Source organism: Dipodomys spectabilis, unplaced genomic scaffold, assembly GCF_019054845.1.
Source record: "Dipodomys spectabilis isolate Male_0828 unplaced genomic scaffold, ASM1905484v1 ptg000108l, whole genome shotgun sequence".
Classification (NCBI taxonomy): Eukaryota; Metazoa; Chordata; class Mammalia; order Rodentia; family Heteromyidae; genus Dipodomys; species Dipodomys spectabilis.
This window is the reverse complement of record NW_024870785.1, coordinates 12,724,894-12,751,494: the sequence shown is the minus strand read 5'-3', so window position 1 is coordinate 12,751,494 and position 26,601 is coordinate 12,724,894. Positions and strand designations below refer to the sequence as shown.

General features: G+C 40.3%; 1 protein-coding gene across 2 annotated transcripts in view; it reads left to right on the top strand.

The window, feature by feature from the left end:
* Positions 1–26,601, top strand: part of Ccpg1 (cell cycle progression 1) — a 39,581-nt gene that overhangs the window by 10,931 nt on the left and 2,049 nt on the right. For both annotated transcript variants that reach the window (XM_042687786.1, XM_042687785.1), the window contains exons 3-8: positions 596–710; positions 2,990–3,072; positions 3,761–3,962; positions 12,307–12,558; positions 19,352–19,473; positions 24,569–25,971. In XM_042687786.1, the coding sequence (XP_042543720.1) occupies positions 596–710; positions 2,990–3,072; positions 3,761–3,962; positions 12,307–12,558; positions 19,352–19,473; positions 24,569–25,971 (2,177 nt within the window). The remainder of the gene's footprint in view (positions 1–595; positions 711–2,989; positions 3,073–3,760; positions 3,963–12,306; positions 12,559–19,351; positions 19,474–24,568; positions 25,972–26,601) is intronic.

The following is a 26,601-nucleotide window of genomic DNA, read 5'->3' as shown; positions in this document are numbered from 1 at the left end:
GTACTGAGGAATGGAACCCAGGGCTTCATACATAGCACTCTTACCACTACTAAGCCACATTCCCAGCTTAAACAGACTTTCCTTTTTTTTTCCCCCAGTTGTGGGGCCTGAACTCTGGGCCTGGGCGCTGTCCCTCAGCTTTTTAACTCAAGGCTAGCGCTCTACCACTTGAGCCACAGCACCACTTGTGGCTTTTCTGCTTACTGAGGAATCCAATTCAGGGCTTCATGCATACAAGGCAAGCACTCCATCACTGAGTCACCTTCCCAGCCCCAACACTATTTCCTATAGCATATAAACTAGAACTATTTTTTGTGTGCCACCAGGGCCTCTTTGCTTCACTTTTTTACTCTTAGGCCTGTGCTCTTCCACTTGAGCCATGTGTCTAATTGAAGCTTTTGCTAGTTATTTGGAGATAAAAGTCTCTTAAATTTGTCTGCTCAGACTTGCTTTGAACTTGGATTATAGGTGTGAGCCTTTGGCATCCAGCTAGGACTTCTGATTTTTGGAAGCATTTCCATGCAATCACATCCAGCAATAATATATAATATGCAATAATATACAAATAACTGAACGATAATCACTTTTTCCCTAGGGGTCTGATGTAGAGATGATGAATTCTGTCTCTGGCAGTGACAGCTGTGAGCTTATCCCAGAATGTTCATCTCTAGAGCAAGAGGAAGTACAAGTACTGCAGATAGAGCAGGGAGGTGAGTGGTTAAATTCTTTTTTTGTTGTTGTTGGTGGTGGTGGTGGGGCTTGAACTCTGGGCCTGGGTGCTATGCCCCAGCTCTTCAGCTCAAGGCTAGCACTGTTCCACTTGAGCTACAGCGCCACTTCCAGTTTTCTGGTGGTTTATTGGAGATAAGATGGACTTTCTTGCCCAGGCTGGCTTTGAACGTGATCCTCAGATCTCAGCCTCCTGAGTAGCTAGGATTACTGGTGTGAGCCATTGGTGCCCAGCTTGTGAGTGGTTAAATTCTAACTTCTTAAAACCTTTGGATGTCTGAATGACATTGTGAGTTTTGTGTGGTCAGCCTTTCTGGCTAATGATGCAGTGGTCAGGTCATGAAGAACTAAAATTAAGTGCAGATTAGTTGGCACTGAAGTATGGGTTTAGAGAAGTCAAGGCAGGGCCCAGTCCCCTCTCTGCTCTAAGGGCTTGTTATATAGATAAGTAATTTGTGACTACTATTACATAGATTATGGTGAATTGACACTTGATGTCAAATGCAATTTGATTGCCATTATTAATGTTATGGCTAAGAAAGAGATTAAACTCTTTCCAGTGATCATGTATAGAGTATTTGCCTTTGAATTTGATGAAATGGCCAGGTACCGATGGCTCACACCTTTAATCGTGGGTACTTGGGAGGCTGAGATCTGAGGATTGCTGTTCAAAGGCAGCCTGGGGGGAAAGGCCGAGAAAGTTTATCTACAATTTAACCACCAGAAAATTGGAAGTGGTGTTGTGGCTCAACTGGTATAGCACTAGCCTTGAGCTGAAGAGCTGAAGGACAGTACCCAGGCCCAGAGTTCTAGCGCCAATATCTACAGAAAAAGAATTTGATGAAATGGTATTTTGCCATGTAGTTTCATGTGGTTGTGAGATACATATCTATATATAGTTATATATCTCTCTATATATTTGAAGCCCACATTATTTATATAAATACAACTCTAATAATTACCTCATAATCTTCTTATATTCCTAAATCTTAAAAAGAATTGAATTAAAATATAAAGTAACTATATAACTGTAGAGAATAAAGTAACTGCATCAGGGTCAAAAATAGAAATTGTATATACTGGACAAATGAGTGTATTTTTTTTTTTTTCTTTTGAGACAGTTTCCTTATGTTGTGGCTAGCTTCAAATCCATGGTTCTACTATATCAGACTCCCAGGTGTTGAGCTGGCTTCAAAACTACCATCCTCATATCTGCCTTCTGAGTAGTTAGGTGTGAGCCAGCTTCCAAGAGTCTCTCTAGCTCTAATCCAGAAGTAGAGGCAAGGCTCAAGAGCTAGAGCACCAACCTATGCCAGCTTTGGGGATAGAGGAAGCTGAGCAAGAACATGAGGCCCTAAGTACCAATATGGGGCATTGCGGGGGGCGGAACTCATTGTCTAGTGTATATACAATACATACATGTGTATAAGGTATAAGTATAGTATAAGCAAACTTTTTTGTTTGCATGGAGAGTGTTGTTGGTTCTTAAGTAATGATGAATGAACTGTTTTTTTTTTTTTTTCCGGTCCGATTGTGGGGCCTGAACTCTGGGCCTGGGCACTGTCCCTCAGCCCTTCAGCTCAAGGCTAGCACTCTACCACTTGAGCCACAGTGCCACTTCTGGCTTTTTTTTTTCTGCTTATGTGGTGCTGAGGAATCGAACCCAGGGCTTCATGCATGCAAGGCAAGCACTCTACCACTGAGCCATCTTCCCAGCCCATGATAAATGAACTTTTTTTTTTTTTTTTTTTTTATTTTATTTTTTTATTGTAAAGCTACTATACAGAGGGTCACAGTTGCATGAGTGAGGTTATGAGTACACTTCCTCTTGAGATAAATGAACTTTTAAGCAGGAAATGTTCTCCCTGGTATCTAAAAGTACATGTTCTTAGTTCTTAGAATATCTTGGGTTAAGTAATTTTGTTATTACAACATAGAGCTTTTATTTAGTCAGATTAGTTTTCATTTAAGTTCTTAATAGATTCTAAATGAGTACAGTTCAGTGTCTTAAATTGTCTCTTAATTTGTAAAAATTATAATCTCTTAGTAAGAGTAGAGCGACTTATAATTAATAATACATTAAATTCCCTTGAACATATTGGAAATAGATTTTTTTGTGTACCCTGACTCACATAGGCTACAAAAAGTCAAGAAGTATTTTAAAGAATTCTGTACTGTATTATACAGCTTTAGGAAATAAAGTTTGAAGAGTTATTAATAGGAAAAAAAGATAAATTTATTTATCCTTGTGTTCTATCAGGAAGCAGCCAAAGCCAAAATGAGACACTGTTACTGGGAGAAACTGCTTTTCCTGCTTTGGAACAAATTATATCAGCAATTGAGGTAAATTGAGGTATTTTACTCTGAATGTATGATAAACAATATCCATAGAGAATATTAATTGAAGTCTCAATTCTAGTTGTGGATTTATTCCTATTTGAATTATAAGCACATTTAATGGAAAAATTCGTCAGTTTTAATGTTAAACTGTATTGGGGGTCATGCTCATAACCTTGTATGTGCGTGCTAAGAATGCACTCTACCACTGGGCTCCATCCTTGGCTCTGTCTTCTAATTTAGAAAAGTCATGTGTTTTATGCATTATTTCTGTTATGTTAAAATTTTTAATATTCAACCATGCATATCCAAAATGTTGTCATTTCAAGAGTTAAGCAATATGCAATATTACATGATATTTTCCTTTTTTTTTTCTTTTTCTGCATGAAATTTTTCCCGTGTATTTCACTCATGGTTGCATACCATGATAGGAATTCCACAGCCTTGCTACTGTGCGGTCCTTTACTGGCTGGGTAGACATCATGTCTTTAGGAGTTGACAGTGGTCAAGCCCTTGTCCACTGTCTGTGAATTCAATCCCCAATACTGAAAAGAAGAAATACAAAAGAAATTATACTTCATTTTCACCTCATACTTTCATAATACTAGGAACCATTATATATTTTAAATTTTACAGAAAATATAAGACTCAAATAATGATTGGATTTACTGTCTGTAATTTTGTGACTTCTTAGGTAGAAGAAACAAAGTCACCTGAACACAATGTCTATTTTGGAACTGCCAGTGATGACTCTGATATTGTTACCCTTGAGCCACCTAAGTTAGAAGAAACTGAAAGTCAAGAGGTTCTGGTTGCTGAGGAGGCACACAATTCTGATGACTTTCACATGGGCTCCTCCTTGAGCAGCCAGTATGCATTCTGCCAGCCAGAAACTGGTAAGACCTATGTAAAGGTAGCACATGGATATAACACTCAACCACTTATTTTTGTATCATGTTTTCTAATTCTAGCTCTCAACTTTTGGATATATTTCAGTGAGAATTAAAAAAAATTTTTTTTGTTTATTTTATTTTTTGTTTTTATGTGGTACCAAGCACAGAAGGGCTAGGCAAGCACTCAACCACTAAGCCACATTCTCAGTTCCAAAACTCAAATCAAAAAATAAAATCTACTAGATTTGTTTTCCTAGTCACTATGGCCCTAGAGTAAAGCATTATTTTGTCTTGACTATACCCTCTTTTTCTTTTTCCTTGTTTTGTGAAGATTAAAACCAAGGTCCTTATGCTAGATAAGCACTCAACCATTGAGCTACACTCCAGCCATACGTAGAATTTCTTCCATTTCCTCATCTTTTTATTCAAAAAAAATTTTTTTAAGTGTTTGGGTTTTGGTAGCTTTGAGGTTTGAATGCAGAGTTGTATTTGCCAGCCAGGCACTCTACCACTAGAACCACATTTCTGACTCTTTGCTTTAGTTGTTTTTCAGATGGCATCTCTTAGTTTTTTCCTTGGCTGGCTTATCCCAAATGATGTTCTTTTGTGTGTATGCGTATGTGTTTGTGTTTGTGTGTCTGTCGTGGGACCTGAACTGTGGGTATGGGTGCTGTCCCTCAGCTTTTCAGCTCAAGCTAGCCCTCTACCTCTTGAGCTACAGCACCACTTCTGGCTTTTTCTGCTTATATAGTGCTGAGGAATTGAACCCAGGGCCTCATGCATGTAAGGCAAGCACTCTACCACTGTGCCAAGTTCCCAGCCCCATGATGATGTTTCTTAAGCCTCCTGTGTAACTGGGATGATAGACACATGCCACAAGGTTTTGTTGTTGTTTATTTGTTTGAGATGATGGAGTCTTGCAAACTTTTGCTCTGTTAGGTCTTGGCTCCTCCCAATTACTACTACTAGAAACAATTACATGCATGAGCTACCATGTTTGGAGCTCCCTTCCTGTATAGCCCAGATAAATTAAGTTCTAGGATTCCTGCTGCATTCAGATAGTTTTCCCCTCACCTTTTGGTTTATTTATTTATTTATTTATTTATTATTATTATTTTTTTGGTCGGTCATGGGGCTTGAACTCTGTGCTTGGGCACTGTCCCTCAGCTCTTCAGCTCAAGGCAAGCGCTCTACCACTTGAGCCACAGTGCCACTTCCGGTTTTCTAGTGGTTTATTGGAGGTAGGAGTCTCACAGTCTTTCCTGCCTGGGCTGGCTTTGAACCTCGATCCTCAGATCTCAGCCTCCTGAGTAGCTAGGATTACAGGCGTGAGCCACCGGCGCCCGGCTGTTTATTTATTTTTAAAATAATTTTTTATTTAGACTAAGTAACTACATCGATTTCACAGTATTGTAGGATAATGATACTTAAAGTCACAAATACATTTTAACCTTCACAAGGCAAGTTGTCATTATCTTGGTCTATAAAGTTTGTGAATTCTACAAGCTTTGACAGTACAACTTTTTCTTACGTTAGGTGATAGGTACATTTCTTTTGCTTTGTGTAAGCTGTTCTCTCTTACCCTCTTCTTCCTTCCCTCCCATTGCTGCCCTTGAGTTGCTTAGTTCATTTTCATCAATGTCCAGTGCAGCTGGTGTACCTCTCTTGTATTTTTCCTTGTTTCCCTCTGATTCTGTGCCCTCTGCCTAGCTTCCCTCAGATGTAAATGTATGTATATGTGTGTGTGTGTGTGTGTGTGTGTGTGTGTGTGTGTGTGTGTGTGTGTGTGTGTGTGTGTGTGTATACATATATGTGTGTGTATATATATATACCATGTATGAGGTCAAGAACATAGAATCATTTAGAAATTATATGACAAGTTAAGTAGATATCCTTTGTTTCTTGAGTCCTTTTTACTATGTCATATCTCCTTGCATTTTGGATTTACCATCCACATATCAAGGAGACCATGTGCCATTTCTCTCTCTGATCTAGGCTTACCTCACTCTAAATGATTTGCTCTATTTCCATCCATTTCCCTACGAATGCCATTATTTTGTCCTTTCTTTTTTTTTTTTTAATATTTTTTTTAATGAGTACATTTCTTTTTTGTTTTTTTTTGGGGGGGGGTCCGGTCATGTGGCCTGAACTCTGGGCCTGGGCGCTGTCCCTCAGCTCTTCAGCTCAAGGCTAGCGCTCTACCACTTGAGCCACAGCACCACTTGCGGCTTTTCTCTTTTTGCTTATGTGGTGCTGAGGAATCGAACCCAGGGCCTCGAGCATGCAAGGCAAGCGCTCTACCACTGAGCCACCTTCCCAGCCCTATTTTGTCCTTTCTAATGGCTGCATAATATTCCATTGTATATAGGTACCACAATTTTTGGATCCATTCATCTGTAGTGGAGCATCTGGATTGTTTCCATATCTTGACTATTGTGCATGTGTCCTTGTATCCTGGTTCCTGGTAGATGCCCAGGAGTGGTATGGCTGGGTCATAGAGGAGGTCTATATTTAGTTTGTGTATGTGTGTGTGTGTTGCATTTTTTTATTGTGAAAATCCATACAGAGGGGTTACAATTACATGGGCAAGGTAATGAGTACATTTCATATTATATTTAGGTTTTTGAGGTACCTCCAGATTGCTTTCCAAAGTGGTTGTATTAGTGTACATTCCCACCAGCAATGCAATAGGGTTCCTCTTTCTCTACATCCTCTCCAGCATTTGTCGTTGGCTGAACTTAGGATATGTGCCATTCTAACTGGGGTAAGGTAGTATATCAGGGTTGTTTTTATTTGCATTTCCTTTACAGCTAGGGATGATGAACATTTCCTCATGTGTTTCTTTGCCATTTTTATATCTTCTTCTGAGAAGTCTTTTATTTTATTTTATTTTTTGGGGTCCGGTCGTGGGGCCTGAACTCTGGGCCTGGGCGCTGTCCCTCAGCATTTCAGCTCAAGGCTAGCGCTCTACCACTTGAGCCACAGCGCCACTTCCGGCTTTTTTCTTTTTGCTTATGTGGTGCTGAGGAATCGAACCCAGGGCCTCGAGCATGCAAGGCAAGCGCTCTACCACTGAGCTACCTTCCCAGCCCTGAGAAGTCTTTCTAGTTCCCTTGCCCATTCAATGATTGGTTTTAGATTTGGGATGGATTAGTTTTTTGAGTTCTCTCTACATACTAGATAGTAGGCTTTTGTCTGATATATTGTTGGTAAATATTTTTTCCCAATTGGTTGGTTGTCTTTTTAGTTTAGCAGCTATGTCCTTAGCTGGGCAGAGCTTTTTTTGTGTGTGTCGGTCGTGGGGCTTGAACTCTGGGCTTGGACGCTGTCTCTATGCTCTTCAGCTCAAGGCTAGCGCTCTGCCATCTGAGCCACAGCGGCACTTCTGGTTTTCTAGTGGTTTATTGGAGATTAGAATCTCACAGTCTTTCTTGCCTGGGCTGGCTTTGAACCGTGATCCTCAGATCTCAGCCTCAGATGTGAGCCACCGGTGCCCAGCTTGGTAGAACTTTTTATTTTAAGGTTGTTCTATTTGTCGAGTCTCTCCAATTTGTTGTAACCCTGGGACTCTGTTCAGGAAGTTCCTGCCCGTGCTGTAAGTTTGAGTGTCTCTCCTATTCTGTCCTGCAGTAGTTTCAGATTTGATATTAAGGTCTTTAATACATTTTGAGTTGATGTTAGTACATGGTGATAGGTTGAGTTCCACTTTTATTTTTGGTTTGTTTATTTTATCCCTTTTTTTTTTTGTCGGTCATGGGGCTTGAACTCTGGGCCTGGGCGCTGTCCCTCAGCTCTTCAGCTCAAGGTGAGCGCTCTACCACTTGAGCTACAGCGCCACTTGGTTTTTCTGGTGGTTTATTGGAGATAGGAGTCTCACGGTCTCTCCTGCCCGGGCTGGCTTTGAACCGCGATCCTCAGATCTCAGCCTCCTGAGTAGCTAGGATTACAGGCGTGAGCCACCAGCGCCCGGCTATTTTATCCCTTTTTAAGAGTACACATGGAGCTGGGGTGCCAGTGGCTCACATCTGTAATTCGAGCTACTCAGGAGGCTAAGATCTGAGGGTCGTGATTCCAAGTCAGCCCAGGCTGTAAAGTCCATGAGACTTAGTCTCCAATTAACCACCAGAAAAACAAAAGTGGTGCTGTGGATTAAAGTGGGAGAGCATTAGCCTTGAGCAAAAAAGCTCAGGGACAGTATCCACGGAGAGTTCAAGCCCAACAACAAACAACAGCCAAAAAATGTTCACATGTGGGGGGTTGGGGGGGAGGAGGATAGGAATGTGGTTCAGTGGTAGAGTGCTTGCCTAGCATGCATGAAGCCCTGGGTTTGATTCCTTAGTACCACATAAACAGAAAAGGCTGAAAGTGGTACTGCGGTTCAAGTGGTAGAGTGCTAGCTTTGAGCAAAAGAAACTCAGGGACAGTGCCCAGGCCCTGAGTCCAAGCGCCACAAATTGGCCAAAAAAAAAAAAGAAAAGAAAAAGAAAAAAAGAAAGTACACATGGAATAGATGGAGCTAGGCATAGTGGTACAAACTTACAGTTCTTCCAGTGGCTCACACCTGTAATCCTAGCTACTCAGGAGGCTGAGGTCTGAGGATTGTGGTTCAAAGCCATTCACGGACTTTCCATGAGACTCATGTCCAATAAACCCCTAGAAAACCGTAAGTGGCGCTATGGCTCAAGCGGTAGAGCCCTTGCCTTGAGCTGAAGAGCACAGGGACAGCGCCCAAGCCCAGAGTTCAAGCCCCATGACTGACAAAAAAAACCAAAAACAAAAAAAAAAAAAAAGAAAAAAAAAACTATAGTTCTGGTCTTTTCTTTTTGTTTGTTTTGTTTTGTTTTTGCCAGTCCTGGGCACTGTCCATGAGCTTCTTTTTGCTCAATGCTAGTATTATACCACTTGAGCTAAAGCGCTACTTCTAGCTTTTTCTGTTTATGGTGGTGTTGAGGAATTGAACCCAGGACTTTATGCATGCTAGGCAAGCACTCATAAGCCACATTCCTAGGCCCAAACCTATAGTTCTTAGGAATTTACATAGTTCTTAGAAACTTCTTGGGTTAAGTAATTTTGTTGTTACAATGTAGAACTTTTATTTAGTCAGATTAGCTTTTATTTGAGTTCTTAGATTCTAAATGAATGCAGTTTAATATCTCAAATTGTCTTTTAATTTGTAATATTTGCAATTTCTTAGCAAGAGTAGAGTGGCTTATAATTAATAATGCATTAAACTTACTTGAACATACAAGAAATAGATTTTTGTCTACCCTGATTTACTTAGGCTACAAGAAGTGTTTTAAAGAAAGAATTCTATATTGTATTATACAATACAGCATTCAGAAGGCTGAGGGAAGTGTTTAAGATCAGCCTAGGGGGCTGGGAAGGTGGCTCAGTGGTAGAGCGCTTGCCTTGCATGCATGAGGCCCTGGGTTCAATTCCTCAGCACCACATAAGCAGGAAAAAAAAAAAAGATCAGCCTAGGTTACTCTCTTTTAAAAAAATGGGAAATGGAATCAGGGTAAGAAAGGTCCAAGGTGACATTGGACATATAAAAGGTCACACACAGCTTTTTCAGGAATTTGGACACATCTAAGCCTATTATTTTAATGTTTATTAAGAAAATGTTTTTAAAATGAGAATTTTTCAGACTTTATTAGTTATCTGGATTATTTTACTGTTTTATTTAAATCTATTATAGTTATCCTTCCTAACAGAATAGTTCCAGTAAACAAAACATTAAAAAATAAAGATGGGAGCCCTGTATTGCCTAACAGTGTGATCTGTTTTGATTATCTGTTCTGAGAAATGCAACATTAGGTAGTTTTCATATATTCATGGAGCTAAGACTGTATGATGTGACTAGACAATATAGAGGCTAATAGGACCTCCCCATATATGATCTGCCATTATGTAGTATGATAGCTTCTTCTTCCCTTTCCCTTTTTATTTTCTACTTTGTTAATTTCATGCACTCATTGCTTTGTTTTGTTTTGTTTCCTACCCCTTTTTTCTTCATCCTTTGGCTTCCATAATAGTACAGTATTTTGGGCTCAGTTAAAGACTGCCTATTTTAGTGTGACCAACTTCAACTTTCCCAGAAGGCAAAGTTGGTAACTGTAGGAAAGTTTGTGTTGTGAATGTTTTTAAAATTTAGAAAGGTATGATTGTGCCAGGCGCCAGTGGCTCACGTCTGTAATCTTGGCTACACGGGAGGCTGAGATCTCTAGGGCAGTCTGGGAAGGAAAATTTGTGAGACTCTCACCTCAATTAACCCCAAAAATCCAGAAGTAAAGCTATAGTTCAAGTGGTGGAATGCTAGCCTTGAACAAAAAAGGTCTGGGACAGCACCCAGGTCCTGAGTTCAAGACTCAGGACTGGCACATACACAGATAAAATAGACACAGACACAGACAACACAGACAGACAGACAGACACACACACACAAAGGTAAGATTATTTTTAATTTAGAATCGATGGCTGTGTTACATAATAAAGTATTTTCAATTATTTTTCTCTTTTTGTTATATGTAATAAAGCTTTATACATCTTTTTTTCCTGTTTATTCACAAAAGAAAGGTGGTGGGAGAAGCTGTGGAAGATTCCCGAGTGCATAAGGGGCTGGGATGATCGGCTGAAGCACCATGCTCCTAGCCAACTCGCTTTCCAAGGTGGTCTGACTAAGTCCAGTCAGCTTCTCAAGAGCTGAGTGTGCCCGGTCACATTTACTTTTTACTAAGCGCTTTAAAAAATACCTGTTACTTGTGATACTCTGAGAGACGTTCAAAGTAGATTTTGTTAATAAAAACAAAAGCTGGCTAAGCTTATTTGCATGCCTTTGCATTGCTTGCATCTTGGACTGTGGGCCAAATTATGCTTTAAAAGGAGCTTGAAAATAAAAATATTTCAGCGTAATTCTATGAATGGGTTAAAAAAGATGGAAGCATTAGATAAAGATGTATGTTTTAATATGAGGTAGGCAATATATTATGAAGGCAAAATGGGTAGTAGTACAACATTTAATTTGGAAATTTTGACAAATGTTTTGTTTATATGGTTATTATAGTTTTATGTCAGATAAAGTCTGGCCAAAATAATGCAGCCATGATTATGAATGCCTTTCTATTATGTAATGTTTAAGTCTTTTTTTTCTCTTTGTCCAAGAAATGTAAACTCACACCTGAGGCCATGGCATCTCGGAAAAAACCTAGTGGTCAACATTAACCAGATAAAAATGATGGGCATAAATAAGGGTCACACCCCAAAAATCTCAGTGGCATCTGTGTTACTAAATATTAGAAATATTCAGTAGTGACTTCTTTGTGTTTGTTGTTATGTGAGAGCTGATTAAATTGAAACAGTACTAACCCACATAACTAGCTTTCCTGTGGCATGGTTAGCCTGTCTTCTGAAAAATTGTTTTGCTTTTTTGAAGCATGAGATTTGCTTTGGAGCTTTGAATTAAGTTCTAGTTCACATTTTATCCCTACTTTTAGTGCTTTGCTTTTCTTGAAATTGGTCTAATGGGGATTATAATTGAGTGATTTTTCTTCTGTGAACCTATAGTTTGCTGAAATAAGGCACAGTATTAAGTCATGCAATTGGGGAAAAGAAGTTGAAATGTCCAAGGAATGTTTCCTAAGCTTGCGATTTTTTATGTACTTTTTTCTTTCCTTCATTTGTTTTTCATCCTTTTCACAAGCAGTACCAGTCTAATCCTTAATTTTGGCGATAGCTCTTGTGTCACTTCCTCATGCTGACATATTTACTAGAGGGTAAAATTAAAAACCTTCTAGTAAGAGTGGCAGTCGAAGGGAAGGGCTCATCTAACTTCTGGAAGCCTATATTAGTAAACCATAGTGATTCGACCTTGATGGTGACCCCATAGGATAATGGGCAGGTACACCGAGGAAACTTTTGGTGGCTGTTTTATTTGGCAAGCTACAAGAACTGTTCGATGCCTTGTTGTGTTGCTTATCAGCAGTAGAGCTTACTTTTTTTTTTGAAACTGAATAGCCAGGATTTTTTTTTAACTTGTGTTGTATGCCTCTGATTAGCAATGAAATACTAGGAGAATGAATTTATAAGATTCAGGAGGAAGATAGGTGATTATAACCCCCCAGACGAGTAGAGATATCAGTTAGAGAGAATATCTGTAACAGAGTCCTGTAACAGAGGTCTTTTTTGTTTCTGCTTATTTTGGTAAATTGAACTTTTGTGTGTTGGTTTCATTTTTGGCTATCTCTTGTGTTAAAAGGCATGTAGGGATTGCATTAGTTACAGTAATTGTATTTCATGGGAAAGCGTTGCTAAAAATTTTAATGCCTGATTATCAACTTTTTTAAAATAGTATTTTCATCTCAGCCTAATGATGATGAATCAAGTAGTGATGAAACAAGTCATCAACCCTGTCCTGCCTATCGACGCCGCCGTGGGAGGAAGAAGACAGTTTCTACTTCAGAGTCTGAGGAACGGCTACTTGCCGAGCAAGAACATGAACCTTCTAAGGAGTTGAGTAAACGCCAGTTCAGTAGTGGTCTCAATAAGTGTGTTATTCTTGCTTTGGTCATTGCTATCAGCATGGGATTTGGACATTTCTATGGTAAGTATTTGAAAAGAAGTTAGATGTAAAGTGATCCTTAGTATAGAGGAACTTACTAAGAGATGAGGAGCCATGGTCTCTGTGCTCTCTGAATTATTAACTATATGGCTAGCAACTTGACTTAATCTGTTTTCTCATTTGGACAATGGAGGTAGTGCTGCCTATCTCTGAATACTTTGTGTGTAAATGAAGGAATAGTTATTAACAAATATAAGATCAGACCCCAGTTAGGTTGGCCAACAATGTGAATTTGAACAACAAATGTTGGCAGGGATGTGGGGGAAAAGGAACCCCTACTGCACTGTTGGTGGGAATATAAACTAGTACAACCACTCTGAACAGCATGCAGTTCCTCAAAAAACTAAACATAGACCTTCTTTATAAACCAGCCATACCATTCCTGGGCATCTATACTTAGAACATCATGAGCCAGGATGTGATAAAGACTTGCACATCCATGTTCATTGCTGCACTATTCACAATAGCCAAGATATGGAAATAGTGCTGATGCCCTACAGTAGATGAGTGAGTCCAAAAAAATGTGGTACCTATACACAGTGGAATTTTACACAGCCATTAGAAAGAATTAAAAAAAAATGTCATTTGCAGGGAAATAGATGAAGCTAGAACAAATCATGTTAAGTGAAGCCATACTCAAAGAGACAAACCACATGTTCTCTCTGATATGTGGAAATTAGATCAAAAAGACATTGAAATATGATAAATTATACCGGGTACTAGCTATAGTAAGACTACAAGAGAGAATATGCTTTTTTTTTTTTTTTTTGGGTCGGTCGTGGGGCTTGAACTCTGGGCTTGGGCACTGTCCCTGTACTCTTCAGCTCAAGGCAAGCGCTCTACCGCTTGAGCCACAGCGGCATTCCGGTTTTCTAGTGGTTTATTGGACTTTGCTGCCTGGGCTGGCTTTGAACCGTGATCCTCAGATCTCAGCCTCCTTAGTAACTAGGATTACAGGTGTGAGCCACCAGTGCCGGGCTAAGAGAGGATATTCTTAAGAGAGAGCAATGCCTATGTGCCTTTTCATATTAACATAAAATTATATATATATATATATATATATATATATACAAATGAACTCTAATATATGGAAACAAGAGACCTTTATTTTCCCCATTTCATTTTTTATATTTGTATTTTTTGAAGATTCTGTCTTTTCCTTATGTATGGTATATTCGTGTGTATATCTTCAGGAGGGTTGCGGGGGAGAGGACACTACTCAAGGGAAGAAGGGTGAAAAAGTACAGCAATAAGAGCTCACTGGACACTGGTGAAAGTGAAATATATAACGTGGGTGGAGATGGGAGGGAGACAAGGAACGTACTCATTACTTGACTCGTAATTTCTTTGTGCATCATTTCTTTTTTTTTTTTTTGTCGGTCCTGGGGCTTGAACTCTGGGCCTGGGCGCTGTCCCTCAGCTCAAGGCGAGCGCTCTACCACTTGAGCTACAGCGCCACTTCCGGTTTTCTGGTGGTTTATTGGAGATAGGAGTCTCACAGTCTCTCCTGCCCGGGCTGGCTTTGAACCGTGATCCTCAGATCTCAGCCTCCTGAGTAGCTAGGATTACAGGCGTGAGCCACCAGCGCCTGACTGTGCATCATTTCTATAATAAGTAAATTAGAAAAATATGTAATATCAGGTACCTGTAGTTTATACCTGTAGTCCCAGCTGCTCATGTGACTGAGACAGAATTGTTTGACTGCCAAAGTTTGAAACCAGCATGGAGATCATACCAGATTGTGGCTCAGTAAGGATAAGAGCCAGCGGGGGAGGCTCATGCCTCTAACCTAACTACTCAGTTCACTGAGATTGGGATCAGCTAGGTTTCAAGCCAGCCCTTGCAAAAAAAAAAAAAAAAAAAGTAGCTTATGAGACTTCATCTCAAATGGAAGAAGCTCAGCATGGAGGTATGCAGCTGTCATCTGAGAAGAGGAATTTTTCCCATGTGGCAGTACTGGTTTTCACTGTTGAGTCTTACTATGATTCTACAAAGACAGGAGTGTTTGACATATGAACATACTTCGTTCTGTGGCACTGCGCGGGAGTATACTTTCCAAAGAAACGTCTTAGGTCTTGGCATATTCAGAGGTTTTTATTTTGTCTTATATAAACTATTTCTTTTGGTCCACATTATCTATGCTCATTCTGTTTTGCTATTTATTTTCAACAATTTTTTTTTTAAATGAAGAACAATGTGTTCTTTTTTCTTTCTTTTCTTTTTTTTTTTTTGTCGGTCCTGGGCCCTGAACTCTGGGCCTGGGCACTGTCCCTCAGCTCTTCAGCTCAAGGCTAGTGCTCTACCACTTGAGCCACAGTGCCACTTTCGGCTTTTTTTCTTTTTGCTTATGTGTTGCTGAGGAATCGAACTCAGGGCCTCATGCATGCAAGGCAAGCGCTCTACCACTGAGCCGCCTTCCCAGCCCAACAATGTGTTCTTTATGTGCTGTTTATGGAAAAGTTGTTATTTAACATTGTGTGATGTTAGAATAAACATTGTATGTGTGTGCGCGCGCACGCAGGCGGGGGCTTGAACTCAGGGCCTGGGCACTTAGCTTTTTCACTCTAGGCTGGTCCTCTACCACATGAGCCACAGCTCCACTACTGCCTTTTGGTGGTTAGAGATGAGTCTCACAGACTTCCTGGTCTGGCTTTGAAACATTCTCAGAACTCAGACTTACGAGTAGCTAGAGTTATAGGTGTGTCACCAGCATCCAGCTCAGAATAAACTTAATGAGACAATCAATACTTGTTTTTTAAAAAAATAAGTATTTAGATTACTGATGGATGCCTGTTTGAATTTAATGCTGAGGCACTATGACTTGTATTCTCCCTTAAAGTTTATAGTAATGAAGTTTGATTTGAAATATACATTTAACTTTATTGAGTAGCTTGGTCAATTGTATTGATAAGATTTTCAGTGTGAATTTTTTCCTTTTACAGGTAAACATGAAGGTAACAAAGGAGGTCTTAACCCTTTTTCTTACTAAAAGCAAAAATTGAAAGTGATTTTTAAAATCTTACCAATTGCATGCTCTTTGAATGTTTTGTAGAAAGTTCAGTTCAAAACAGTCCTTTCAGAAGTGAAAATTTTCATTTAGAATTTTGTTTACTAGTAAAATTTATTTCAATAATGATAACCAATAAAATAGTTATATAATTTCACTTGAGTGATACAGTGGTATATACTACTATAGACAGTATAGAAAATTGGTTTAATAAAAATGTAAGACTCACCTTGAATGATCTTTCAACTTGATTACCACATTTTTTTCTGAACATTGGCCCTGATCTGAGTATTACTCTAGAGCTAGTTTGAATTTCCCATTCACCTAATTTGTATCCCTAAGCAATCATTTGCATTATAAACTCCCAAGTATTGCTTAGAACATTCACCAGTCTTGGCTCTTTCTAAGTTCAGAGTATCCAGTGTACATTGGAAGAGAGAGCTCAGGATAATAAAATAGTGTACTTGGTTCAAATCTGAAAGTGTTTGTAAATATTTAAAATATATGTGTATATATGTATGAGTTTCTTCCTTGCTCCTGTTGATTTGGTTTTCTTGTGTAGTTTCTGTAAGTATTGCTCTGAGTCCGTCATCAGGCAGCATATAAGTAGATGCTCAGTTATATAGCACACTTAACTGAATCACCCTAGGTACAGGATTTGAATTAGGTCTGCTCTTAGCAAGCTGATAATAGGCAGAAGGAAAGAGAAATTTCAGCCAAGGACCTTAGTTTCAGAGGAAGAAACAAACTTTCTAGCTTTTGGAGCAGAGGGAAGATGGCTGGAGTACAGATGAGTTATTTAGAAATAATGGAGTAGGTGGGTGCTATTAGGCTATAAAACATCTTAGAATCTGTTTAAAGAAGTTCATTTCGTGACAAGAATGAAAAAGTGGGAGAAAGTGCTGGAAGGTAAGTATGGCATGGAACAAACTGGAACAGCTAGCTGTGTAGCCAGAGATTTGCTGAGGAGGGCCTTGAGAATGTTAGTGGCAGCAAGGATCAATGGAAGTTAGTAAAATGACTTTGAGGACTAACAAGGTAGGACTGAGCCTGGGGTATTGGTAGACTGTTAAATTCTAGGAAGTGTGCTGTTTGACTTTTGGGGTATCCAGGGAAGAGTTGCACTAGGTTATGAAGTAAATAGTTGAGAAATGGAGTTTGAATGGTTTGTACTGAAATCATTGTTGAATGGTTTAGAATAGTGCCTGAGCTTTGACACCTTCCTCCCTCTAAAGAAACTCCTAAAATGGTACCCAGAATCAACTACATGTGTTGTCCAGAAGCTCTTATAATTGGTGGCAACTGCATCTCAAGCTGAGAAGTCATTCAGGAAGGACAAGCCAGTAAGCAGTGTTTGTTGACATGACTAGCCCAAAAATTGTGCCTTGGAACTGGGTGCTGGCAGCTCATGCCTGTAATCCTAGCTACTCAGGAGGCTGAGATCTGAGGATCTCAGTTCAAAGCCAGTAGGGGCAAGAAAGGCTGTGAGACTCCAATAAACCACCAGAAAACTGGAAGTGATGCTGTGGCTCAAGTGGTAGAGCTTTAGCCTTGAGCTGAAGAGCTGAGGGATAGCGCTCAGGCCCAGAGTTCAAGCCCCAGGACTGACCAAAAATAAATAGTGCCGGGGCTGGGAAGATGGCTCAGTGGTAGAGCGCTTGCCTTGCATGCCTGAGGCCCTGGGTTCGATTCCTCAGCACCACATAAGCAAAAAGAAAAAAGCTGGAAGTGGCGCTGTGGCTCAAGTGGTAGAGCGCTAGCCTTGAGCTGAAGAGCTGAGGGACAGCGCCCAGGCCCCATGACCGGACCCAAAAAAATAAAAAAATAAATAGTGCCTTGGCTAATAACATCTTGGTAGTCAGCTAAAGATGTAGAGGAAGAAAAGGCATCACTGACTGGTTAGGGAGATAGCAGAAGGCCGCCTATTAAGTAAGACAGTCTTAGCTGTGTGGTCATAGTCCCATGCACTTAGATCTCAGCAGATATTTACTTAGTTTCCAGTAGCAAAAGGAATCAAGTTTGCCATGTTTCTGTATGTCAGAAATGTAAAGGGAGAAAATGAAACCTTATACAGAAATGCTAATTTGTTAACTGTACAGAATACCTGCCAAGTTGTAAGCTAGTGGTTTTCTTTCTTTTTTTTTTTTTTTTTTGTTGGTTGTGGGGCTTGAACCCTGGGCCTGAGTGCTGTCCCTCAGCTCTTCAGTTCAAGGCTAGCGCTCTACCACTTGAGCCACAGTGCCACTTCCAGTTTTCTGGTGGTTTATTGGAGATAAGTGTTTCATGGACTTTCCTGCCTGGGCTGGCTTTGAACCGCGATCCTCAGATCTCAGCCTCCTGAGTAGCTAGGTGTGAGCCACTGGCACCCAGCAGTGGTTTTCTTTTTAGTGTTTTTCAAGATGTAGTGAAGATGAAAAATACAGAGTCTGTAGCAGTAAGAAGAAAAATAAGCTGTTACATCCTTTGGTTTTGAAATTCTGTGTTTGTGCTTGGTAGATATTAAATTGTCAGATGCATTTTGCCTATTTCTAGTTTCCTGTTTTCTCATGCATGAAGCATGTAGCAGCATGTAAACAGCATGTCTTAGCAAAATAATGTTTTGATTTTGGGGTGAAAGTAAAGGAATCTTCATTCTGCCAGGGATAGGAATAGTGGTACTACAATACAGATTGAACCATCATGATCCCCCACCCACCCCAATGATGTGGGTACTCCCTTCCCCCACAACCCTAGTTCCCAGTAGTGGTGAGTATTGAATGTAGGGGCCCTGCAAATGTGAGCAAGGGCTTTATTGATTAGCTATATCTCCAGCTTGGTGGCAGAATTCTCAACAGATTTGGCTTTGAGAATGGCGGGTAATCATAGCCAGGTTATTTAATATATTCTTTTTGGTCTTTTTTTTTTTTGGTTGGTCGTGGGGCTGAACTCAGCCTGGGCACTGTCCCTCAGCCAGCTCTTCAGTTCAAGGCTAGTGCTCTACCACTTGGGCCACAGCGCCACTTCTGGTATTTTCTTTTTATGTGGTGCTAAGGCATCAAACCCAGGGCCTCATGCCTGCGAGGCAAGCATTCTGCCACTGAGCTACCTTCCCAGCCCTGTTCTTGTGTTCTATAGCAAAACATTAAGAGACATTTTAAATTTTTTCTGCATTAACTTTTTTTTGCCAGTCCTAGTGATTATGAACTCAGAGCCTTGGCACTGTTGCCAGTACTAGGGCTTGAACTCAGAGCCTTGTGCTCACTTGTTTTGCTTGCTAGGTTGGTACTCTACCACTTGAGCTCCAATCACACTTTTGGTTAATAGGATGGACATGGGTTTGGTGGACTTTTCTTCCCTTCCTGGCTTTGAACCTCAAGCATCCATCTCTCAGCCTTTTGAGTAGCTAGGATTATGAGTGTAAGTTACCAGCACTGGGCTTATAATTAGAATTTTTTGGGGGGCGTCCAGTCGTGGGACCTGAACTCTGGGCCTGGGCGCTGTCCCTCAGCTCTTCAGCTCAAGGCTAACGTTCTACCACTTGAGCCACAGCGCCACTTCCGGCTTTTTTCTTTTTGCTTATGTGGTGCTGAGGAATCGAACCCAGGGCCTCAGGCATGCAAGGCAAGCGCTCTACCACTGAGCCACCTTCCCAGCCCCTATAATTAGAATTTTTAAAGAACTATGATATGCTATTCTCATTATATGACTAAGTGGTTATATGTAGATGAAATGTTTTCTAAATTTGTATATGTTGGTCATCATGTTATATATAATAATTTTTCATTTTAGGTACAATTCAGATTCAGAAGCGTCAGCAGTTAGTCAGAAATATACATGAAGATGAATTGAATGATATGAAGGATTATCTTTCTCAATGTCAACAAGAACAGGAGTCTCTCATAGGTTCTAAGGTGTGTATCACTTAACAGATATTAAAATTGTTTGCCAGTATCTGTGCTATTAAGATCCAAGTGCAGTGAACAGACGAGCAACTTACGAGTGTTGATATAATTGTTTAGAGCAACTGCTAAACCCTAGTCACTGTCATGGAGTTTGTCATGTTTCTCATGATAACCGTGTATATGTGTGTAATTTTTTTTTGTGGCTCTTATGGCTTGAACTCAGGACCTGGGTGTGTCTTTGACTTTTTTTTTGTTGTTGGCTGTGGGGCTTGAACTCTGGGCCTGGGCTCAGCTCTTCAGCTCAAGGCGAGCATTCTACCACTTGAGCTACAGCGCCACTTCCAGTTTTCTGGTGGTTTATTGGAGATAGGAGTCTCACGGTCTCTCCTGCCCGGGCTGGCTTTGAACCGTGATCCTCAGATCTCAGCCTCCTAAGTAGCTAGGATTACAGGCGTGAGCCACCAGCGCCTGGCTGTCTTTTACTTTTTTGCTCAAACCTAGCACTTTGCCACTTGAATTACCACTCCATTTCTGGCATTTTGATGGTTGGTTGTACGTATGAGTCTCGTGGACTTTCTTGCCTGGCCTGGCTTCTAGTTTTGATCCTGAGATCTCAGCCCTCTGATAGCATGAAGCATGAGTCATCATAGCACAGCTGATAACCCTATATTAAGCAAATTTCATTTTATTTATTTTTTTAAATTTTATTTCATTTTATTTTTTTGTGAACATACTGTACAGAGGGGTTACAATTACATGGGCAGGATAATGCATACATTTCTTACCAAGCATTGCAGCCTCCTCCTTTGTTTACCCTTCACCTCCCTTCCCAGCCTCCCCCCCCCCCCCCCCAGCAAATTTCATTTTAAAGATGGGAAAAGAGGTTCAGAAAGTGGCACACTTGTCTACTCTTTGTAAGGTCCTAGGATCAATCCCACTATAAAAGAGGAGGGAAAACTATAAGCAGTGGTGATTCAGGAGGCTCAGATCTGAGGACCATGGTTCCCATGAAGTTTTTTTCTATTTTATTTATTAAGTAGTTGTACAAAGGCTTTAAAATTTCATAATCCATGTCGTATATTTAGCTTTATTTTAACTGACTTGGATAATGTTGTAACAATTACTGAATCATAGTTTTGTTATCTTTTTTTTTTTTTTGGTCGATTGTGGGACCTGAACTCTGGGCCTGGGCGCTGTCCCTAAGCTCTTCAGCTCAAGTCTAGTGCTCTACCACTTGAGCCATAGCACCACTTCTGACCTTTTCTGTTTATGTGGTGTTGAGGAATCGAATCTAGGGCCTCATGCATGCAAGGCAAGCGCTCTACCACTGAGCCACCTTCCCAGCCCCTTCTTTTAAATTTTTAAAAAATCGTTATAAAGGTGATATACAGAGGGGTTACAGTTACATGTCAGGTAATAAGTGTTTTGTTATCTTTGATGTTGATGTTGTTGTTAATGGATATTTTAAAAAGTAAAACTAGATCAGTGAAAACTACTTTGAACTGCAGAAATTTTCTATTAGCCCTGTTGAGCATAGTTTCTGTTAGTCATGAGAACAGGGTTACATTATAGTTTGCATTAGAGTTACTACAATCTGGGTTATATATAGTGACGTAAGCAGTTTATTTGACCTTGGAGAAATTTAGGCATATATGTTGTCATATAATTGTTCCAAGTTCATTCTGTCCTCTGTTATTATAGAACGTTATGACTTATCTGCCTTTAACCTTGAAATATTATTTGTATAAGATTAAATAAGATTCAAATGGTTTGTATTTTTTTAATAAAGAACACTACAAATAGAAATTTTTCTTTTTTGGGGCTGGGAAGGTGGCTCAGTGGTAGAGTGCTTGCTTTGCATGCATGAGGCCCTGGGTTCAGTTCCTCAGCACCACATAAGCAGAAAAAAAAAAAAAAAAAGCTGGAAGTAGCGCTGTGGCTCAAGTGGTAGAGTGCTAGCCTTGAGCTGAAGAGCTGAGGGGCAGCGCCCAGGCCCAGAGTTCAGGACCCACAACCGGACCCAAAAAAAAGAAATTTTTCTTTTTTGTGCTGGTCCTGAGACTTGAATCTCAGGGCTTGGGAGCTGTCCCTGAACTTTTTTTTTTTTTTTTTTGCTGAAGGTTACCATTGTTGTTTTACCATTTGAACCACAGCACCACTTCTGGCTTATTCTAAGTAGTTTATTAGAGGTAAGAGTCTCATGGACTTTTCTGCCTTGGATGGCTTTGAGCCAAGATCTTCAGATCTCAGCCTCCTTAGTAGCTAGGATTATGGTTATGAGCCCACCAGTGCCAAGCTAGAATTTTTTTAAAGCTGGAGGAATGCTCTTCATACCATTTTACCTTTTTAAAAACATTTTTATTAGCATACGGTAGTTGTACAGGGTGGAGTTTATTGGTATTTATATATGTATATAGTATATCCTATCAATTCACCCTCACAAATACTCTCCTTAGTCCTCTTTTCCCTTTTTTTTTTGTTTTTTTTTGTCAGTTGTGGGGCTTGAACTCTAGGCGTGGGTGCTATCCCTCAGCTCTTCAGCTCAAGAAGAGTGCACTACTGCTTGAGCCACAGCACCACTTCCGGTTTTCTAGTGGTTTATTGGAGATAAGAGTCTCACAGAAGCCGGGTGCTGGTGGCTTACGCCTATAATCCTAGCTACTCAAGAGGCTGAGATCTAAGGATTTGCGGTTCAAAGCCAGCCTGGGCAGGAAAGACCGTGAGACTCCTATCTCCAATAAACCACCAGAAAACCGGAAGTGGTGCTGTAGCTCAAGTGGTAGAGTGCTTGCCTTGAGCTGAAGAGCTGAGGTACAGTGCCCAGGCCCAGAGTTCAAGCCCCACGACCAACAAAAAATAAGTCTCATGACTTTCCTGCCAGGGCTGGCTTTGAACCATGATTCTCGGATCTCAGCCTCCTGAGTAGCTAGGATTACAGGCATCAGCCCTCAGCCTCTTTTCCCTTCTGAAAACAAATCCAATTGGTTTCACTGTCCTATTTTTTTCTTTTTGGTTGGTTTTGAGGCTTGAACCCTGAGTCTGGGTGTAGTCCCTCAGGTCCTCAGCTCAAGGCTAGTGCTCTACTACTTGGGTCACAGTGCCACTTCGGGTTTATTTCTGGTGGTTTAATTGAACATGAGTCTCTCAGACTTTCCTGCCTGTGCTGCTGCTATTCTCAGATCTCAGCCTCCTGACTAGCTAGGATTACAGGCTTGAGCCACCGGCGCCCAGCTAACAGTCCTGTTTTCATAAATGCATGTAAAGTGCTTTGACTATATTTTTATAAAAGATAATTTCCCTTTCAAGAAACAAATTTTAGTCCTAACTAAATTCTGTAGGAATCTTTTCAGGAAGAGTGTCCTGTAGTCAGAAGATAGAGGGGCTGTATTCACTCTCCTAACTTATGAATGGGCCTAGAAGTTAGTGAGAACTTCGTATTGTTATGGAAAACAGGAATTAGAAGTACTCTCTTCTCTCCCTTTCTCTTTTTTTTTTTTTGGGGGGGGGGGTCCAGTTGTGGGGCCTGAACTCTGGGCCTGGGCGCTGTCCCTCAGCTCTTCAGCTCAAGGCTAGCGCTCTACCACTTGAGCCACAGCACCACTTCCAGGTTTTTTCTTTTTGTTTATGTGGTGATGAGGAATTGAACCCAGGGCCTCAGGCATGCAAGGCAATCGCTCTACCACTGAGCCATCTTCCCAGCCCTCTCTTCTCTCCCTTTCTATTCTCCCCAGTCCCTCTAGTACTGGAGATGGGATCCAGGGCCTGGTCCATGCTAGACAAGTGCTCTGTCACTAAACACATCTCCAGCCCTCTTTAAAGTTCTATTACGGGTAAACTGGCAGCTCTTGGTAACTTTTCCTTCTCTTTAATTAAATTATCCTATCATGCAATTGTTTTTAATTTGACGTTGCTCTTTGCTATGCATTTTCTTGCATATAAAATTTGTATTTTTCTTTCTTTTGGACATTTTCAATGGATCTCTTCATTCAATCTTTAGTACTATTAAATAATAGCTCCAGGTGCCAGTTGACTTATGCCTGTAATCCTAGCTACTAAGGAGGCTGACATCTGAGGATCACTGTTTAAAGCCAGCCTAGGCAGGCAAGTCCATGAGACTCTTATCTCTAATTTACCACCAGAAAACTGGAAGTAGCACTGTCACCCAAGTGGTAGAGCATTCGCCTTGAGCTGAGGAGCTAGGGACAGTACCCAGGCCAGGAGTTCAAGCCCCACAACTGACATAGTAGTAGTAGTAGTAGTAGTGTAGTAGTAATAATAATAACAATATAGAGCTGAGCATCCATGGCACACTGTAATCCTAACTACTCAGGAGGTTGAGATACGAGGATCTTGTTTTAAAGCCATTCCTGGCAGGAAAAGTCTATGAATCTCTTTTTTTTTTTTTTTGTCAGTCATGGGGCTTGAACTCTGGGCCTGAGCGCCGTCCCTCAGCTCTTCAGCTCAAGGCGAGTGCCCTACCACTTGAGCTACAGCGCCACTTCTGGTTTCCTAGTGGTTTATTGGAAATAAGAGTTTCACAGATTTTCCTGCCCGGGTGGCTTTGAACCGCGATCCTCAGATCTCAGCCTTCTGAGTAGCTAGGATTACAGGTGTGAGCCATCAGCCCCAGCTTCCATGAATCTCTTACTTCCAACTAACTACCAAATAGCCACAATTGAAGCTGTCGCTCAAGTAATAGAGCTCTAGCTTGAGCAAAAATGCTCAGGAAAGCTGGGTGCTGGCCTATAATCCTAGCTACTCAGGATGCTGAGCTCTGAGGATCTCAGTTCAAAGCCAGCCTGGGCAGGAAAGTTTATGATACTCTTATCTCCAGTTATCCATCAGAAAATCAGAAGTGGACATGTGGCTCAAGGTGGCAAAAAAAAAAAAAAAAAAAGCTCAGGTACAGTGCGTAGGCCTCTGAGTTCAAGTCCAATGATTGACAAAAAATAGCTTAAGGGTCAGCACATAGTTCCTGAGTTCAAGCCCCAGGATTCACACAAAAAATAGGAACAGAGAAATATATTAATTGGTGATACGTATTGAAGATTCAAATTGAGCTTTTTAACATTTTTTTTGTTTTCTCCTTAAAAAAATAATTTAGTCATTGAAAGAAAATCTTGCCAGTTGTTGGACCATTACTGAAGCCGGAAAGATTTCCTTTGAAACTCAGAAAAATAACCTTGCTACAGAAAATCAGTATCTAAAATTAACTCTGGAGAAGGACGAAAAAGCCATATCTCTATTACAGGAAGAGTTAAGGAAACTAAGGGAACAGATAAGAATATTGGAAGATAAAGGGACCAATCTTGAATTACATTCAGAAAATCAGAAACTTAAGCAGCATTTGGAACAGGAAAAACAGAAAACACACACCTTCCTTAGTCAAAGGGACACTCTGTCAGCAGAAGCAAGGATGCTAAGGACCGAGCTGGAGAGAGAACGGCTGGCAGCATTGGCTTTGAGGCTGGAACTCCAGCAGTTAAACACCCAGCCCCAGGACAACTCCGAATCTGCCAGTGCACTGGATGAAAAAAAGGAAATTGTGCTTTTACAGCAGAGGCTCACTGAGATGGAACAGAAGTTAATCTTTGAGCAGCAACGCTCTGATCTGTGGGAACGACTGTATGTGGAGGCAAAAGATCAAAATGGGAAAGAAGAAACAGATGTTAAAAAGAAAGGGAGCAGAGGAAGCCACAGGGCTAAGAGCAAATCAAAGGAAACACTCCTAGGAACAGTTAAGGAGACATTTGATGCCATGAAAAATTCTACCAAGGAGTTTGTAAGGCATCATAAAGAAAAAATTAAGCAGGCTAAGGAAGCTGTAAAGGAAAATCTGAAAAAGTTCTCAGATTCAGTTAAATCCACTTTCCGACATTTTAAAGATACTACGAAGAATATCTTTGATGAAAAGGGCAATAAAAGATTCGGCACGCCAAAGGAAACAGCAGCTGAGAAACCAAGAACAATTTTTAGTGACTATTTGTACCCACCATTTAGGTCACCTAGACCAAACCAGGACTGCAGAGGTCCCACTGTGCAACAGGACAGAAGGAAAGAGAAGCCAGTACACTTTGAAGAATACGGAAGAAATGCAGATCCACCGAAGGACAGTTCTGAGCACAACTATAGGGAAAAGCGTCCCTCTTTCAGAAAAACGTGTTCTAATATATTTGAATGCGCTCGACTGGAATCCAAGATAAGTCCCTTTAATATAGTGAATCCTGTAAGGATAGAAGAATTTAGACAAATAATGGAAAGGTACTTGTTAAAAGAACTGAGAGCTTTTCATCACTGGAAAGAACTTGATCAGTTCATCAGTAAGTTTTTCCTCAATGGTCTGTTTCGACATGATCAGAAGCTCTTCCTGGACTTTGTTAATGATGTTAAAGATTATCTTAGCAACATGAAGGAGTATCAAGTAGATAATGATGACGTGTTTAAGAAGTTGGATGAACACATACACAGATATTTTGCTCACCCTTTACCCCCTCCACATGGACCCAGGTCGGTTTACATAAACCCATGTTATTATAATAGTTTCTAACAGTTGTAGAGCAAGAAAGCATTTTTAACATTTGAGGAGTGTCTTGGAATGTTACTATTTCTAAGAGAAATGTCTTAAGGGTATAGTTTGAAAAGCACTGCTATTGCAGATGAAAGTTTAATATAGCATCACTTTGATTTGAGCAAATGATTTAAAAAATAAGGCTATATAATTCTTCATCTAGCCAGTTTTGATTTTTCAGTTTCAGTTTTATATGAAACTATCATTACCTTAGGGAAAATTACTTAATATTTAATCTTTTATTTGGTTAGTTTAAGAGGCTAGAAAGTGAACAACAGAAATTTTACTCTGAAGTCAGAAGAGCTCACAGTTCTAATGGCCCACCCATTTTCATTTTTCCACTCCATGTACCAATTTATTATACCTAACACTTCAATGGGACTATTATTATTGCTAAGGAAGGGTAGTGGCTTGATGAAGCAAACTCAGCAATCTAGACATTCAGTGTATTCATAACATTTTATCTATTGTCCGTTTTATTCTGTAACATGAAACTCCCCTAATGTTCAAATGTTAATTTCACTTTTTATCTTTAAGAGCCCTATATTACTAAACCTTTATGAATAAAT